We start from the raw sequence: 19,014 nt of genomic DNA, 5'->3' as shown, positions 1-19,014 counted from the left end.
GGCTTTCTTAATCTGGCATTCCAGTAGGAAATAAAGCACACAGAAGATATGACATTTGAAATTAAAAAAAATAAAAAAGAGATCATTGTACAGATTTTGCTTTCAGCAATGCTGACCACTTTTGCTTTCTAGAGAGCCAAGAATAAAACCAATAGACTGGGCTATCCTGACATTGTCCAGGGAAATGTTGTGCAAAAAAAACAAAACAAAACAAACAAACAACAACAACAAAAAGTCCATCTGTTTATCCACTGTAGGGACCAGTCCTCTCTTTCCTCTCCCACTGCAGTTCTGTTGTGCTCTTAGCAAATTGCATTTTATTTGCATTCTACTCTTTTTCCCTTTACAGCAATCTTTCTTGAACCTGACTATGCTCTGCAGAGATGATCAGGAACACTCTTAAAAAAAAAAACAAAAAAATCCAGGGCTCCTTACCTGGGTCACTGAATCCAAATTTTCTGGAATAAGTCCTGGGAATCTATATTTTTTTAAAAAGCTTCCCAGGTGATTCTAAGGCCCAGGATTTAATAGTCTAGTTCCTTCCTCCCTCCCTCTGCCCCTTTTCAAAATCTAACCTGTGCTGTCTTCAAAATCTAAGTACCACATCTAACAGTCTTGGAAGAGAGATAATATTCTTCGTTCCAAACAACCACCAATTTACAAATAACACTTTTATAAAAACCATGCCGGGGAAACCTGGAATTTGCATGGCTGCTGACACTATAAAGAACTGTAGACTCAGAAATAGAAATGAGGCCATATTCTTTCTTCCTGAAGATATCTAAGGAAAGAGACATGTTAAAGTGCAAATTCTCGTGCTTTATATGAAGTCTTTATTACATTCAGACTTCAAGAATTAATATTAATTTATTTACTATTAATTAAATATTCGGACATAAGGAATTAAGACATGGCCTAAAACGACCCACACTGAGGTTCTGAGTTAGGGTGCTATTACCTTTTCTTTTTCCAAACTTAAATGACACTGATTTTCCTTAATATTTCCTTGAACACATTCTCCCTGCTCTCTGATTACTATTCTCTATTGTTCCTTCAAGTTCTTCAAGCTACTCTTGGTTTACCAGCAGGGACTAAAATACTTTCGGGACACAACGGTACTCATCTACTTTATGGTTTGAAAACAGTTTCCCGATTTATATTTTTTTTATTTTTTAGAGAGAGAGAGTGAGTGAGGGGAGGTGGGACAGAGGGAGAGGGAGAGGGAATCTTAAACAGTTTCCACACACAGCATGGAGCCCAACACGCGGCTCCATCTCACAAGCCTGAGATCATGACCCGAGCTGAAATCGGGTCGGACACTTAACCGGCTAAGCCACCCAGACGCCCCACATGTACCTCTTTAGGAGAATTTATTTTACACTCAGGAGAGACTTAGATCAATGGGCTCAAATCTAAATATCTAAAGATTAATATTCTGCTTCAAACAAAGAAAATTCCCTTTAGAATTCCTTTATTTAGTGGTTCTGCATTTGATCTGTTGTCAATGTCCGGGATTCCGGTTCTATAAAGATTAGATTCTGAATCTGATCTCAAAGCCAATTCTGTTTTCTCGCATTCTCTTCTCTCTGTCCCTCTGAATTCTCAAGCTGTAAAATTTTAGCTCATCTTCCTCCTCATGAATTCACTTTTCTATATTTTTATATTTTCCCTATATTTTTATATTTCCCCTAATGCTTGCAGGTCTCTCTTGAACAATCACGCTTCTGGAAAAGTGAATTATGAGCCCCCATTCTCACCCCTCCCTGTATCTGTGCCCTGTGCCACACAATTCTAAAGTTCCTTCCACTAAAAGCGGACTGTCTCCCTGCCTTGATTTTGGGGGTGGCCATGACTTGCTGGAGCTAATACCATATGGACAGTTCTGTTTCCTCTCAGTCCTCTGGCTCCTCTGCCATTGCCATAAAAGGAAACAGTCATGGTCAGCTCTTTAGGGCCGGGGGAAGAAAGCACAGACTCGTCCAACCTATGCCCTGGTGTCACTTAGCTGAGCTCAGCCCAAATGAGCAGAGCCAGAACAGCCGAACCACAAAGACTACAGGATGCCCGTGCTTCCAATGAGCCTTTAGGGCTGTTCCAGTGGCTCTAGGGCTGTGAGAGTGAACTAAACCATGCCTGACTAAGGAAAGCTCCTGAGGGGGCTCAGGGTCCTCTAAGGCAAAAAGCAGGACAGCTCCTTTCTTCCCTTGGCACAGGAACCTGAAGACGCTAACGTGCAACAGAGAAGTTTCGAGTAAGATGAGAAGAAGCAGAAGCCTACTTCCAGGAAGCAGCTCCTTCCTCCAGAGCCCCCGAGGAAGAAATGACGCCCAGCGGCAGCCCTGCTCCTACAGAAAAGCAGCTCGAGGGAACACAGCTCAACCCCCAGCAAGTGGCCACTGCCAGGCAGAGCCATCACTATGCTGGAAGGACATGCGCCCTGAATCCAGGCCTAATAAGCACCCGCATCCCCAGCCCTTTAGGCTGCTGTGATTTCTCTCCTTCTGGCTCGGCTATCTGGGTCTTCAGTGAGCTCCGAGAGATTGCCCGCATACATCCGCGAGCTCTTTATTCTGTTGACTCAAAAGATAAGAAGGGATGCTCCGTATTTTTCCGAATACGGGGATGCCTGCGTGAACGTTAAACCAGCCCTGAACTCTTATGCCTAGCTCTGGGGGTCAATTTAGCCCAAACTGAGTCTCTATTTAAGATTCTCCCTCCATGTAATGACTCATCTCACAGGTAAGGGTTACCTCCTGTGAGACCAGAATAATGGTCTACGTGTATGTAGGCCAAAGCCAAACTGAGAGTTTGGTGGGAAGACCACGTTTTCTAATGCCATTAAAACACACACACACACACAGAGAGAGAGAGAGAGAGAGAGAGAGAAAAGGTCACAGGCCTAATTTTATCCTGTCTTCCAAGTCCTTTTTGCCTTCCATCTATGACACCTAATGGATGAAATGAATGAACAGGTTCAGCCTCGGTGAGAGAAGATACCCAGTGTTTGAAAAATGATTTTAAACAAAATTTTCTGCCCATCAGTGTGTACCCTGCCTCCCTTTGCATCCACGGTAGCCAACAGACTGTGCTCAGGCCACGGGGCTCCTAGGATGAAGTTAGCCCAGAGAATAATCTTCCAGGCTTCCTCTGCCAGGCGGCGGTCCCCTGAAACGTGGCCTGCCAGGTCCCAATTCTTCATTCAACAAAGAGGTGGGGAGTTTCTGCTCGGCGCCAGACCTGTCTGTCATGAGTATGTAAAGCCAGTGAGAGAGAGAAACGAGGACGACGGAACTTCTAACGAGAATAGAGAGAAAGCGATGCTGCTGTATTATATCCATGGTCACCAGCAGCTGAAAGCACCATGGACTTGAACTTCTGAGACTTCCTGTAAAACCACTTCTCTGAGCGGACTCTTTCTCCCCAACCTACTATGTTTTCAATAATCCCTGGCTCCCTAATCTTGTCTAAGACACAGCCAGCTGAGCCACTTCAGAGGAGAAGAACTCCCGAGGCTCAGGACGCTGAGTGACTTGCTCCTGCCCCTCCCCTTCCTACCTTCTGGGCTCCGACAGGAGAGCTTTCCTACTTCCTAGAGGCACTTGTCTTCACAAGCTTGATGTCGTCTTCCCAGGACTAAGGTTTTCTTCTTCTAATGACATGTAGAGATCTCTCTATCTAAAATGGCTGGTAATAGTTTAGCCTTTACCCTTTGTATGCTAAAGAAAAAAGTGGGTGTACATAGACACATACGTGCATAATGCCCACACACATGTATGTGCACACAGGACATACATAGTCACATACATGTGCATGCACACGTGTATCTATATTCACACACATGCATGTGCGTATACATATGTAACCATATTCACATGCATGTGTATACAAGCAAGTGGGCATTCACACATATATGAGAATATGCACATGTATACACACACGTGTAAATGCACACATGTGCATGCACACCCACACACGTGTTGTGCATGTGTGCATTTATATACACGCACATATCCACATGCATACATATTTGCACACATGTGCGTGCACATGTGTATACATATTCACTTGCATGTACACAGACATATTTCCATACATGTGTCTGATACATACATGTGCATGCATACACATTCACATAATGTATGTGCATATGTATACACATTCATATACATGTTTTTGAGCACACACTCACACATGTATGTACACATATATACACGTTCACATACACATATGTGTGTATGTGCACATATGTACATCGCATACAAACTTTTTCTTAGCAAATTTCCTCTATAAGCAAAATTTAGCTAAGCTGCTCTTGAGAACACTTCAAGGGACATTAGGGCCCGAGCAAATAGGGACCCAGGCCTTTAGGGCTTATGGCCGGTCTGATTTCCCTCTGTAACAGTACTGGAGTCCCCAAGGACTCTCACAGTCCTCATATATGCTTGGGTTTAAAGGCTGGTAGTGACATAGCTCTTGCCCTGTCTTCTAAACAAGGCTGCACCCTCAGGAGAAAGAGATGAAGCTCTTGAGGTTGAGATTTGAGGCGGGGTTTGGTGGGATGCGATGGAGAGAGAGGTTCGGTTCTAAGGCATCTCTGATCGCCACTTTCCACCCCCCTCTCTTATCTCTGGCTAGGTGTCCTGGGACCTGGTACGACTACAGTTTTCAAGTATGAACCTATGTTTTTGCTTCTGTGTGAACCTGGCCAACCACTGGCCACAGGAAGGGCACTTATCTCCCAGACGGAAATGTTCAGAACCTGGCTGGGAACCATAAAGGAACCCAACTCACCCTCTGAGCCGTGCAAGCAGACAGTACAACGTTAATTTTAGAGCTCAGGCACGTAACTCACAGTGGTACCCTCATTCGGCACGTCTCTCGTTCTCAGACCCCTGGCTACCGTTTCCCACTTCAGATTGATCAAAGGTAGGAAAGAGACCCACTACAGCAGCAACAACAGCTAACAGCCTGACTCACAGGAGGAAAATGACAAAAGCTGGTGGAAGAACTCAAAAAAGGTGGGCATTTACTGAAGGGGCGAGCTGCTTCCAACACCTCACTGTTCCAGGAAAACATCACTGTACCGATAACAGCCCCTACAGTAATTAGTACTCAGAGTAGTAACTCGGGTTTATCTGGAAACGTTTAAACGATACCAATGTACTCCGGTGTTGTTTTTTTTCCCCAATGTACTCTGTTTTTAGGAAGAGAATTCCCAAGCTCTGGGCAAAGGGGCTGGCACTGAGAAGGGCCCCCTAGAGGACAGTGGCGGTTACTGCACTGTAAGACCCCAGGGCGGGAGGGGTCGGGGGTGGGCGCCGGCGCGGGGAACCACCTACCTCTGGATGTTATCTTCCAGCTGTTTGACTCGGAACTCATCCTCCTCAGACTGCCGCCTCCTGGCTTCCTCCTCTTCGGCAGTTCCCGCGGGGATACCCTGCAGCAGCCATTTTTCCCGAAGCACTTTGGACTGTGGGAACGAGGGAAGAGAACAGACTAGATGATACCTTTCGTCCCCAGCCTTCTCTGGGCCGCGGTGCCTCGGTTCGAGCTCCGCCCCTCGTCAGTGGTCACCTGAATTGCTGCCTTCGCCTCCTCTCCGACTTGGCTCCCCACCTCCCCCAGGCCCAACCCCTAGAGAGCCACCAGCGGGATTGATTTCTGCATTTCTGACTATAAAAAGCTTTTGAGAACATACAGAAAAACAGGAAACAGGATAATGAATGTCCGTGTAACTCACCTAGCTTGACAATTATAAACAGTTTGCCGTATTTCCCACAAGTTCTTTACCAAAACACTTTAAAGGAAATAACAAGCACCGTGACATTTCACCCATAAGTATTTCAGTATGAATCTCTAAAACATAAGGGCATTTTTCTGTGCAACTGCAATTTCATTATATAATTTCTTAAGATCACCAGATATTGCATCCATCTTAAAGTGTTTAAAAAAAAAAAGATTATGTCATACTTCTTAGAAGCTTTTTAATGATTCCCAACCATCCTCAGCAGTGGTCTCCAAATGGTATTAAAATCATGTACTCCATTTGCACCAGTGTACTAATATATTGTGGAGTGAAATTAAAAGGTGGGGTTTTTTTGGTTTGTTTTTACTAGGCTCGTGAGGAGCCCAGTTTGGGGCTTGCGTTCAACCCTGAGATCAAGACCTGAGCTGAGATCAAGAATTAGATGCTTTACTGACTGAGCCACCCAGGTGCCCCCCCCCAAAATAAAAAGGTTTTGAGTTTCAGGCAATGGCGAGGAGGGAGCCATTACTGCTTTGACAAGGGAAATGAAAACAGCTCAAAAGAAAGGCAGGCTGAAACTCCCTAAAACAAAGAGCAAGGTGAAGAAGGTGTGGGAGAGGATTTTTGATTTGGGTTTTCATTACATGGTGCCTAGATGGCAGATGGTGGCTATTCGATGTTTGTAGAGGCTGGACCCTAGGCATCATGGCTGAGTGTCCCCTGGTCAGGTCGGTGGTCCTGGAAGGCTGTAAGGGTACCCCAAAAGCAGGGCATGTGACCAGATTTTCCCTGGTCCTGTCATGGCTATGAAGCCAGTCAACATAGTGTAAGCATAGGGTAAGCCCTGGGTTCCCTGGTTCCTGGTATCACCTCCGTCAGAATCCGGTTTGACCTCCTCAGGCAGGCTGAGCAAGGTAAAGGAAAGGAACCCCTTATAATGACTAAGAGTCAGGTTATGCATGGCTTCGAGCCAATTAAATAGGACGTACAGAACTGAGAGAGTGGAACGTCTCCAATATTATAGACACAGAACTCATACTCACTACACTTTGCTTTCTACAACTCTCATAAGCAAAAGGTAGACAATTCCAGAGGTTCACATTTGTCTTGAGGTTAAGGAACAAGAGCTACTTATGATGAAGCTATAAAATGAGTTATTAAAAATTACCAACATTTAGTAACAGTAAGAATTCATTAACGGTTCTGATTCACCATTCTATTGAAAAATCCAGCAGCTACACAGGGCTATGAAGCCGCTGCCGGATGCGGAGGGGTAGGTTCCAATGGCTCGAATTCTTACACTTCTGAATGGACTTTTTGAGTCCATTTTGACTGGACATTCTGGAAAGGCAGCCTTGGAAAGACCCAGCTTTCTCTGCCCCAGGAGGGATGCTCTAGAGCCAGAGCTTCTAGAGACGTGACCCAGTGGCCGCTCCTGGAAATGTTCTGTCTGCTCTCCTTTGCACTGTGCCCCCCCGCCCCCCGCCACCAAGGAAGGGGTCTAATCACTCATTTCCGGCTGACTGAGTCCTAGCCATCCGTCAGTACTTCTGACAAGAGCAGCCTGGTGACCACGAGCGCCGAGAGCACATGTGCCCTCACATCTGTCTCTTCTCTGGATAAGGCAGTGAGTGATGATGTCACCAAAACATCCCCAACAGCTGGAGCCAAGAAGAGAGACTCTAACAGAACAAGACAGCAGGCCTGGTCTCAGAGAAGTCTGTTTCACAGAAGTGTTTGGACATTACAAAAATTAAAAAGCAAAGTTGATTTTTTTCCCCTTGGCCTTGATGTTGCGTGGTCAGACCACCAATTCAAATACGTTTACCACCAAAGGTTCCCTTAACCTCCGCCAGATCACTTCCTGTTGTTTCTAAGGGTCAGTGGTGTTATGGCCTTAGACTAGAACGCACTCGTACGTGCTTTTCACACAGGCACATCGAAAGTACCCGTTTCCCCCTACTGGGCTGGTCCTTACTGGCTGCCCAAGTGTTTCAGAAATAAGTGACAAGCAGAGCATGCAGAAGTGAACACTAAAAATAAAAAATTTTCTTCTTCTTTTTTTTTTTAATGTCCAGACGGCATATACCAAAAAACTGTATCCTAGCTTACAGGAGTGAAGAATGGTCAAACTTCACTTTGGTCAAGGAGATGCAACTATGAAGAGTCAAGACAAAGGAAGTATGCATAAGGCTTATAGGAGAGCTCGCAGAAGCACAGATTCCCACCTCCCCACCCCCAAGATGTTGATTCTCGTCTCAAAGTTTAAGGTAAGGCCTAAGAATATGAATTTTAATAAGCTCCCGCGTGATGCTGTCATTGATGCTCCTGGCCCAAGGTCCACAATTTGAATAGCCCCACATAAGAACCTGTGACTATCCAAGTGCCTGGAGAATACCTAAGCTTTCCCACCAGCTAGCCAAACCTGACCCAAAAAGGAGCTCGTCATCCTCCCACCCAGCCATCTCTCCCTCTGCATCCCCATCTCGGGAGCAGTGGTGTCCCCATCCATTCCCCCCAGACACTCCGCCATGTCCTGAAGACACCACTCTGGACGACGGGCAAGTCCTCAGCATCACTAAGCTTTTGTCCCAATAAACAACGATGTGAGATAATTTTAGACTGTGAAACATGCACGGCAGGAGGTAGGCAGGACAATACGACAAATAGGGACAGAGAGAGGACCCTTTAGGGGGGAAAAGTCCCTGTGAGTACTTGAACACTTGAGCTGAGATCTGAGATCCAAGGAAGGGACATTCACGGGGAGAAACTGGCAAACGTAACAGCCCAGATGTGGGACAGAGTTCACAGCGTTTGTGGACCAGACAGAATGCCCAAGCGGTGGCACCACGGTGAGTGGGGGGTGAGGAAGGGAGGGGAGAACAAGTTAGAGATGGAGAGGAGCGCAGGGGCCAGAGTTGGTGGGGTCCTGCAGACTTGCTAAGGAGTTTGGCACCGTAGGAAGAGAACAGTTTGGAAGGGACAGGATTACAAAGTATAAGTGATTGGATTCTATTACATCACCAGGTGACAGAGTGTGCTAGCTGGAAATGGAGGAGCAGCAGAAGAAATGGAAGGCACGGGGTGTACTTCAGAGGGAGAGTCAACATGACTTGCTGACAGATTAGATGTGGGGGGCAAGGGATAGGGTGGTATTAAAGACGACATAGACAGTTGGTTTGAGCAAAAGGGTGGATGGTGGTATCCTCACTAGACTGGAAAGACTAGAGGAAGAACAAAGGCTAGAACAGCAGAAAACGGAAATTTCCATTTAGGTCAGGATAAGCTTGAGAGGCTTATAAATGGAAGTGACACGTTCAAGTGGATATGTCAGGAAAACAGCTGAATACAGGAGCATGGAGTTCAGGGGTCACTGGAACCGGAGACATCCATTTGGGAGTCATTGATACATAAATGATATCTGAAGCCACAGTATCGAGTGATGATGATGATGATGATGATGACAATGATAATTATCACTCCTCCCCATTGACTCCCAGTGAGATCTTGGTTTGGTATTGAGTTTTCGTTACATGATTTCAGTCCACACAGAACCCAAACCAAGACTTCTGATAGAAGAAACCAAGTCCTGGGTGCCTGGGTGGCTCAGTGGGTTGAGCCTCTGCCTTCAGCTCAGGTCATGATCTCAGGGTCCTGGGATCGAGCCCTTCATTGGGCTCTCTGCTCAGCAGGGAGCCTGCCTCCCTCTCTACCTGCCCCTCTGTCTGTCTCTCTGTCTCTGTCTCTCTCTGTCAAATAAATAAATAAATAATCTAAAAAAAAAAGAAGAAGAAGAAAAAGAAGAAGCAGAAACCAAGTTCTAATTTCTACTCAAGCTCTGTTTAAAGGGCCAGTGGAGACGTGATGGGAAAAAGTGGGACGTGAAGTTCCTTTACACTGTGTACCCTGCCTGTCAATTAATACTCTAACATTTGAAATTGGCCTTTCAAACATACTAATGACCAAGAAAAGTCTAAAATTAGTGCTAAAGGTTCACAATAGAGGGACACACTAAAACATGTTTGCAGCAAGGCCCACTGGTACCTTCAGGCTATGTAGCAAATGACCTTGGAAGGTTGACAATAAATATCTCGTAGGGTCACAATTCAGTCTTTGATTTTTTTTTTTCATTCAATCCTCTTGAAAGAAAAGGCTGTGGTTTTTAAAATATAATGACAATTGTCACAGCTTGGTTTAGGAAAAAAAAAAAAAACTCTAGTCAGGGTTCCCTGATCATGAATAAATAATTCAAAGGCGTCTTATGTATTGAAGATATGATATTAACAATTTGATTCTGACAGTGCTGCCTCTGTCATACAAACCTTTATAAATGTGACAGTTCCAAAGGGATTCGTGTGGCAATACACGCTACCTGCCTACTCTTGCTGGAACCTTGGATTGACCAATAAAATAGACAAATCTCTGGCAATTCAACCCAGAGCACAAAGGGAATATTAAATTTAGTCTGTCTGGTATAATCTCATAGTTGATTTATTTTTTAAACTCAACATTATCACAAGTTACATAATAAAAACAATAAGAATAAATAATTGTTTCCCTGGAATACAAAGCCAAGACCATTTTTCAATAGAAGAATAATGATGGCTCTTACCTTATGACATACTATGATTATATGTTATATATTAAAAAGCTAGAGGGATTAGATGAGGGTGGTATTGGCCCAGGAGTGGCAGATTCATGGAAGAGGAAGAATGCACCAATGGTGGACTTCAGTATAAGGGAGAAATATGGATATGATAAAGAAGACATTTAAGTCAGTGAGGAAAAGAATGAATTAATCAATAAATCACGTTGGGGTAACTGGTTCACCATCAGTAAAAAGTAAAGTCATTCCTATCTTATTTCATATAGAAAAATAAATTCTAGATGGGTTAAAATGATTGAAGGATAAGAAACATCCTAGGTGAATGTCTGAGATGTTCTTTGCAAGAACCACATCAAAGTCAGAAATCATAACGCAAAAAGAATGTTAGATGTGATATCACAACTATCAAAGTTTTGTATGAAAACGTATGTACTTTAGATTTTAATTATTTCTTTAATTATTTGGGAGAGAGAGCATAAGTTCCAGTGGGGAGGTACAAGGAGAGGGAAAAGTAGACTTCCCATTGAGCAGGGACCCTGACATGGGGTTGGATCCCAGGACTTGATCCCAGGATGCTGGGATCAGGACCTGAGTTTAAGGCAGAAACTTAATTGACTGAGCCACCCATGTGCCCCTTTTATGAGAATTTAAAACAGCCCATCTATCAAAATAAAAAAAAAAGAGGTAAAGGTGAATATATTTTGGACCTGAATGTTAAAACCATTTCATTTTAATCACCAGCTCATGAGGCTTATGAATAAGGGTCATAGAGCTTAATCTATAAAAACATACTAGAGAAAAAGCACAGAATATACCTCTGTGGGAGTGACATCTGGGTGACCAGTATAGAGCTGATATCTCTTTTCCTTTATATTTTCCTACACTTTACATTTTTACTTTTGGAATGATCATGCATCCCTTTCTCTTACAATCAGCAAAAAGTAATTTAGCTATTGAAATCGCTTACTGGTCCCATAGGTGAGCACTTCTTAGAAATTCTTACATCGCAAATATTAGAGACTCAGAATAGATAAGGATCTTGTAAAAAGAAATCGGAGTTTAATTTGGCAAGGACTTCAAAGTGCTTGGAGGTTTCCTAACCACTGGAGTGTAGCAGCTCTTTTAATACTTGGGGTCTTTCATTGCATTGCAGAATTTGTTTATTGTCCGTATATAAAGTAAAAATATTCCATTTTTGTGGCATTGCTCACTGCATAATCCTACACATTACAATTACCAAAAATATTAATCACATGACTATGTGATTATTATAAAAACTATAGCCTTGCGTTCTTTTTTTTTTTTTTGGTTTGACAAGAGACCAGTAAATCTATCTAAATAATTCATCCCTCATTGCATGAGAATAAAATGTCCATAGACTACTGGACAATGAGAACTCTTTCTTAATAAACATGAAATCTAATTCTAATGCTTTTCCATTTAACTTTACACTAAGTATATGTATATGTTTTTAGGGAGCATCTCAGATTTTATAAATTAGTGGAAGAAATATTAATTGGTGACATATCTCTTAATATTTTCTACTTCAAGGAACTGCCAGTAATCAATAATGTCTCTGCATGGTCTAAATTTTCTGGAGTCCATGAAAGTGTAACTTAGAGTTACAGACAATGATGATGGTAACTGGCAGCTCTCTAGACAAATTATTCAAAATGGAACATTACATTTGAAGAAAACAGTGACCTGGAGAAGACTTGGTTTTGAGGGCAGAGAAGCTGTAGAGTTCAACCAGGGCTTCCTCACGTAGAGTCGCTATGTTCCTGGGCAAATGACCTGACCTCTTGAGTTTGTTTCCTTGCCTGTGAGACAGGGAAAGTAATATCTCTTTTGTGGCCATTACTGAGGGGATGTATTTAAAGTACCAGGTACATACTAGGTACTCAAAAAGATGACTATCACCGAGGATGGCCAAGGGGATGACAGGGCTGCCACACAGCCAGGACAAAGCTGGCGGAGTCCCTACCAAGAGGCTCACAGAGGAACTATAACCTCAATGAATTTACTACCATCCAGAGGTGAGGCTGCCGAGCTCACAACTGAATGATCACAGAGAAGATGACTCAGGCTATTCAAGTCCCGTCAACCGCTAACTGATTGAAAGTAGAACATATTCTTTTCTGGTGCCTGAAGTGATCATATCTCTCAGTCAGGCACCACCAAAATAACTCAGTTATTTTGGGAATGATGGCCTCAGAACAAAGAGAGGCAGAGTCATGAGAGAAGTTTCACCTGAGCCAAAGTGAGGTCTGATGACATGCCTCGCCTACCTCAGACCCCACCTCACCAGAGCACAGGAACTTGGTACCTGCAGTCATTTCTGTTTTTGTTTTCATTGTTCAAGACTAGTGATCTACCCTCGTTCTGTCTACATGGGCTTTCCCCAGAGAGAAAATCACAACCCCTTGGTCTCCATTTATTAAACTGTCATCACTTCTAGTTCTTTCTCTCGAGGTTACAGAAAGATGACCTTGGTGAAAGGGCCGGGTATTCCCTCAGCTAGCCAATTACACCAGCAATCTGAGAATTTTACCAGGATAACCATAAAGAGCTGATTCCCTTGTTTCCAAGTCTCTGAGGGAGTCTCACTGCTTCTACATGCAATACTAAGTCCTTTTACTGTTATTTCTGTTGACTGGATGGCCAGACACATGGATGGATACTGAGCTGGGCATCAGTCATGAATGAGTCCTCGGTATCTTATCTGGCATCCGGAATGATAAAAAGTGGGAAAAGGAAACTTAATCTTCTGACATATGTTTATCACCTGACTTTTGGCTTAAGGAATGCAAAAGCAAAGAACCATGTTGAGCTTAAAGGGGAGAGGGCCTGCCTAGTCAAAACAGCCTCTCATTTTTCCAGTCCCCTTCATTAAAAAAAATCCACCTTAAACCAAGACTTCATTTTGGTCTCCTGTAAGGAGTGAATTGACTTTTCTCTGAGCCACAGTCCCAGCTCTGTCCAGAGCGACCTTGAAAAATTCACTTGGTTCCACTAAGTGTTAAGTCCCCCTCTATGCAAGAAGGAAATACTAACTCTAGCCCTCAGTGCTTCCTGAGGAATGATGTAAGGAGAGAGTAACAGCGTAGGGGATGTATTGTAAGCTCCTACAATGAAAGTTCTATAAATGGATTTATAAGAGCAAAAATAAATGGGCAATATTCTCAGTATCATGCTGCTGTACTTCCTTTTAAACACATTTCTCCGGTTAAAGTTGATAGTGTACTGATAAATATGCCAAGCAGATTTAGGTCATGCTGCTATTTGAAATCAGCTTGCTGATCATTCTCGTCTGAAGGATTCATTTAGCACAATGCTATCTTCTAGAGAAGAAAGGAAAATACAATCATAAAGGCTCATCTTGTTGGAAAGAATCTAAACAATCTACACCCAGCATCACCCGGAAAGCCAGCCCCACCTTCCCGACCAGCCCTCTGAGCAATGCGAATCTGTACATGAATGTCACAGCAACTTGAGTGGGGCAGAGCCACAGACGGCATGCAGCAGCTCCCAGCTGGCTGCTGGAATGCGTTCACCGTACTCTGCAAGCCTGTAGAAAGCAACATGCTACAGCCCGTGGAGTCCCTGTGACAGTGACAGAGCTTTCTCGTAGGCTGTAATCAATTACGATGCTTAAGTGCCTTATGTTTTAAAGAAACATAAATAATGAAACATCTCTCTCTCTCTGTACCTCTCTCTCTCTCTGTGCAATGGAGACCCAACTGACCGAAATCATTTCAATGCCATCTTTTGACCAACTGCTCATTCGGAGAGAACACTTCCAAAATTGTGAAAGTAGAAATAAAACGAATGCATCCCCGGAAATACACAGGGTTGCTCTTTTATCAGATCATCGGTGCTTTTTATCTCCCTTTTCTCCATATCAAGAAAGAAAACATTCCGGTGTTTCATCTATAAAAGAACAGCCTGTTCAACGGATCCTTTGGAACCTGTGAACACACACACGCAGGGCACCTGATACACTGGAGAGGCAGCCCCAGAACGCTGCCTCTCCCACTATGTGGAGATTCTCGTCCCATTTCTATATATAACCAGCACATTTCACATGCACACACCAGCCCCCAAACCCGTCCACATGCACATTGTAATCTCCTCCTGCTCGCAGAAACTGGAATGCTCTAACAATGCCCTGCGCTGGAGAAATTCACAAGAAAAGCCCAAGGATGGTTTCCTGACTGGAGGAGAAAGGGCTCGTGCAGTCAGCGGCAATGCCTTCGCGCCAGGGCAGGCTCTGCCCGGCTCTCCGGAGTGTGATCTGCATGTCTAATAATGGAAAAGGTTCGTGGGATCGGCCACTTACCTTGGAATGCTGCAGCAGAAGTATCTGTTCGTCAAGCTGCTGGCGCTTGCCTTCTATTTCAGTCTGCGTCTTTCTTTTTTCCTTGAAAATAGAGAGAGAGAGCCTGTAAGAGTAGGTGGGTGTTGGCTCCACGAATTTTAAGGCCGGAAGCAGTGGCCGTTGCCACCGCAGCAGCAGCAGCAGCAGCAGCAGCAGCTCACATCTGGAGAGATACTTGCAGACATGCTGGGCACACACGCATGTCACCTGCCCCTCCGCCTCCAGGAGCTTTCTCCTAACATGCCTGCCGTGGGCTCGGCGAGTGGGAGAGTCCCCTCAGTCAGCCGGGCTGCAGCAATTGAATCCAGAAGAAAAGGCGGTTTCCACACACACACACACACACACACACACTCACAGAATCATGTTCTATGCAGTGTTAATTTGGAGACAAAGAATAAAAACGTCTCCAACGAAAAGCTAGAGGTGGTTATCGGCTGCAAAGATGACAGAATGAAACAGGGGAGATTCTAAGGTTAGCTTTCTTTTATTGAAATCACACACACAAGTAATCCGACATCATTTCCAGTTTCGTAGGACACATCATTCCCGTTGGATATCACCAACAATGCAAATTAGATGGGTGGTCTTTGCTGAAACTAGTCTCTGGGTGGGAAGGGCAGGTGGGGCACTGCTGATGGCTGGGGCTCCCTGAGGTTATGTTAAATATGAAATCTGAAGTTGGTCTGCCTGGATCCAACTCCCAGCTCTGCCTTTTGCTACCTGTGTGACCTCTGGCAAGTTCTTTTACAACCCTGGGTCCAAGCCTTCTCTCACATAAAGAGGAGATCATAATTTGTACCTAAACCATACGGGTGGGGCGTGGATCCAATGAGACGGTGATATAAAGGGCTTGGAACAATGGTCTGGCACATAGTAAATGCTCAACAAATGTTACTTGTTCTTATGCTTATTGTCATCGCATTTACTTCTAGGTAATGCCTAGAGGCCGGCTCTAAAGGGATGTAATTCCCCTGTATTTAGAGCAAAACCTTTCGACTGGAATACACACTTAATGCTTTTCTCCTTCACATTTCTCAAATGCAGACAACAGACATCACATAAACATGACTGATTTAAGAATAGAAAGGGCAGCCTTTAATAAGAGCTTGCTTGTTCCACGTTTTGTTTCCAAAGTGCACAGTGGGGCAGTCTGCTGAGACATTCACTGCCCTGGATTCCTTTCCTTCCCTCCCATATGCAGGGAGAAACTTGCTAGACAGACAGAGTGGCATTCTACAATACGACCGCCAAACCCCGGGGAAGACAATAACGCAGAAGGCCGGCTGCCGTGCTCTGTGTCAACAGAAGGCTGTATTTTACGGAGTGGCTGTTTCTGGGGATGGGCTCGCGCCACTGATGATCAAGTCAACACAGCAATGATTTGCGTTACAACCAAGTTCCTCTGGGCACTGCAGAGACTTGTAAGAAATATTAGTTTATTCATCTCCAGCCACTGGGAGACGTGATATCCACATCAGGAGTATAACCTCCCCACCAAAGTGAGGCCCGAGAACTTCACCATTTACCAAAGAACTCTGATCCGTGGCGCATTACGGATGCTGCTTAAGCCCAGAGTATGTGTCAGAACATATGATATATGACAGTGGATGGCAAAGTGAGGCCTCATTGGAAGAGCCCCCTTCTCCAGGGTCTCGGAAGTGCCAGGTGATAAAGGAAGGGCCTCCAGAACTGGCTACCTTCTCTATATCCTAGCAACTAGCTCCTCAACATTAGAACGACTTCATTTGCTCCCACTGGCTGTTAAAGTATGTATGTAGTTGGCCAAATTTAGATCCACATCCATGATCTAGGATGTCATGGACACAAGATGCAGAGACACCATACTTAAGCACGTGAAACTGTGTGTTATGTGTCTTTTACAGACTGAACACTTACGTCCTCCCCCGACATCCGCATATTAGAACGTAATCCCCAAAGCGACAGTGATTAGGAGGTGGGGACCTTTGGGAAGTGGTGAGGTGATGAGAGCAGAGCCCTCCTGAATGGGACTAGTACCCTTATATGAGAAACCCCAGAGAACGCTTCTGCACCTTCTGCCGTGTGAAGACACAGTGAAAAGACAGTTATCTCTGAACCAGGAAGCAAGTCCCCGCTAGACACGGAATTTGCCAGTGCCTTGATCTTGGGCTTCCCAGCCTCCAGAACTGTGGGAAACAAATTCCTGCTGTCTATAATGCACACAGTCTATGGTATTTTGTTATAGAACCTGAATGTGCTAAGCCAGTATTCTAATTACATGTCTGGTCATTTGCAAACCTAGGCTTTCCCACCTCTGGGTCTTTGTTCGTATAGAAAATCCTCACTCCGGAGTTGCCCACCATGATATGAGGGAACTAAACCTTGAATAGAAAAAATATTACCAATGGTATAAGCAGTGAACCCTTGTATGCCCAAGCAGTAGACTGATGGGTGGTCACTGTGAACAGACATGATTACGAACAATGCAGGTTTCAAGATAGTTCATTAAGAATGGGTAGGAATCAGGTAGATATAAATTAATGGGCAGCACATTCCAGGGAAAGGGAGTTGTGTGAACAAGGGTAGAAATGTCCTGGCATGTTCCAGGGATAGTGAGGACGGAAATCTGCTCTTTGGAATAGAGATCAATGATTCAAAAGATTAGCTGGGACTAGACCATTGAGGGTCTTGAATGCCAGGTCAAGAGGTTCGGATTTCATCTTTCAGGCAATGGCATATTGCAGGGTTCTAAGCAACAGAGTGATACAGTAAAATGGCATTTGGGGAACATTAATCTGACACTGGTGTATAGGATAGATTAATAGGGGATGGGAGCTTTTTCTATAAAGTTTCAAACAGTAAACATTTTAGGTTTTGTAGAATATACAATCTCAAAACTAGGGTTATAGTGCAAAAATGGCCTTGGACAACATATGAATGAATGAGTATGGTTCTGTTCTTCTTTTTATTTTAAGATTTTATTTACTTGAGAGAGAGAGAGAGAGCATAAGCAGGGGGTGAGGGAGAAGCAGACTCCCCACTAAGCAGGGAGCCCAACACGAGGCTTGATCCCAGGATCCCGGGACCATAACCTGACCCGAAGGCAGACACCTAATTGACTGAGCCACCTGGGCCCCCCAGGGGTGGCTGTGTTCCAATAAACTTTTATTTACAAACAGAGGGGGCAGGTCAGATTTAGCCTGCAGTCAGAGTTTGCTGGCCTCCAGATGAAAAGATCATTAAATGTCTTAGGAGGATGCCACAGGTGTGGTGGGGACGGGTAAACTAACAAGCTGTTCCAATCAGAATGGAAAGGAAAGGACAGATACAAGAACCAGAACTGGTGGGACTGGGGACTCATAGGATCTAGGGTGGGTAGGCAAGGCAGCATCCTGGCTTTTAGCCACACAGACCAAAGCATGCTGGAGTGGGAACAGGCAACAGTGGGAAAGCAGTATTTTCCCACTGGTGCCGTATTCACATTTTCCCTGAGGAAACTCCTTATTAGGTTAAAACTCAAAACCAAACAGTTGTTAACATATACAACCAGGCACCGGCATGAACATGTTCCCATCTGTGTTCCATCTGCTGCAGACTCAGGCTTGGCCCCATCCCAGGGACCCTTTGCACATCAGTGGCTGTTGGAGGAATCTTTGATGAGTTGAGTCCCCCTCCACAGTGATGTGGCTAGGTCCTCAAGTCACTACTAACCCAACAGAAGAGTTAAGACGCGCAGCTAGCCACGGTATACAATCGGTTTCGAGCCCAACGTCCAGCAAGTTCCAAGAGGGCACTGCTGGGTTCCGGGTATCACCTGCTTGGGCTGCTGGGATCTGAGCTGTGCTTCTCACTGGCTAACCTGCTGCTTCCTAGATTTCTCCTTCCCCGGATGAAGGCAAAACCACTCACTCTCTTCCCACTCCAGACAATTAGACGACATGATTCCCTTTAGTCTCATTGACCAGAAAACTGTATGTTAATAACTTCCCCATCTGTGTTTTCAGCCTAGATCTCTCTTCTGAGCTCCAGATTCCCATATCCAATGGCCGATGGTTCATACCCATTCCCTCAAACTTAGCACTTGCCTCACCACCATCTTGGCCATCCCTCCTCCCCCAGCCTCACATCTGTTCTTCCCAGTCTTCATGTCAGCAAATGACATTACTCAAGTCAGAAACTGCAGTTGTCCTAGACAGGTCACTTTTTCAAAAGACCGGTTCCTGTTGGTTCTGCTTGTCATTTTCCACATCTTCTGCTTCCTGAATACAACATTATTACTACCTTAATGTTCCCTCCTTTATCTCC

General features: G+C 44.5%; 1 protein-coding gene across 2 annotated transcripts in view; it reads right to left on the bottom strand.

The window, feature by feature from the left end:
• PALM2AKAP2 (PALM2 and AKAP2 fusion) overlaps window positions 1-19,014 on the bottom strand; it is a 503,483-nt gene that overhangs the window by 252,597 nt on the left and 231,872 nt on the right. For both annotated transcript variants that reach the window (XM_047700792.1, XM_047700794.1), the window contains 2 exons: window positions 14,692-14,772; window positions 5,340-5,470 (listed from right to left, as the gene is read on the bottom strand). In XM_047700792.1, the coding sequence (XP_047556748.1) occupies window positions 5,340-5,470; window positions 14,692-14,772 (212 nt within the window). The remainder of the gene's footprint in view (window positions 1-5,339; window positions 5,471-14,691; window positions 14,773-19,014) is intronic.

This window comes from Lutra lutra, chromosome 13, assembly GCF_902655055.1.
Source record: "Lutra lutra chromosome 13, mLutLut1.2, whole genome shotgun sequence".
NCBI classification, from domain to species: domain Eukaryota; kingdom Metazoa; phylum Chordata; class Mammalia; order Carnivora; family Mustelidae; genus Lutra; species Lutra lutra.
Note: the sequence above shows the minus strand (reverse complement) of the source record. Positions and strands in the feature narration are given on the sequence as shown.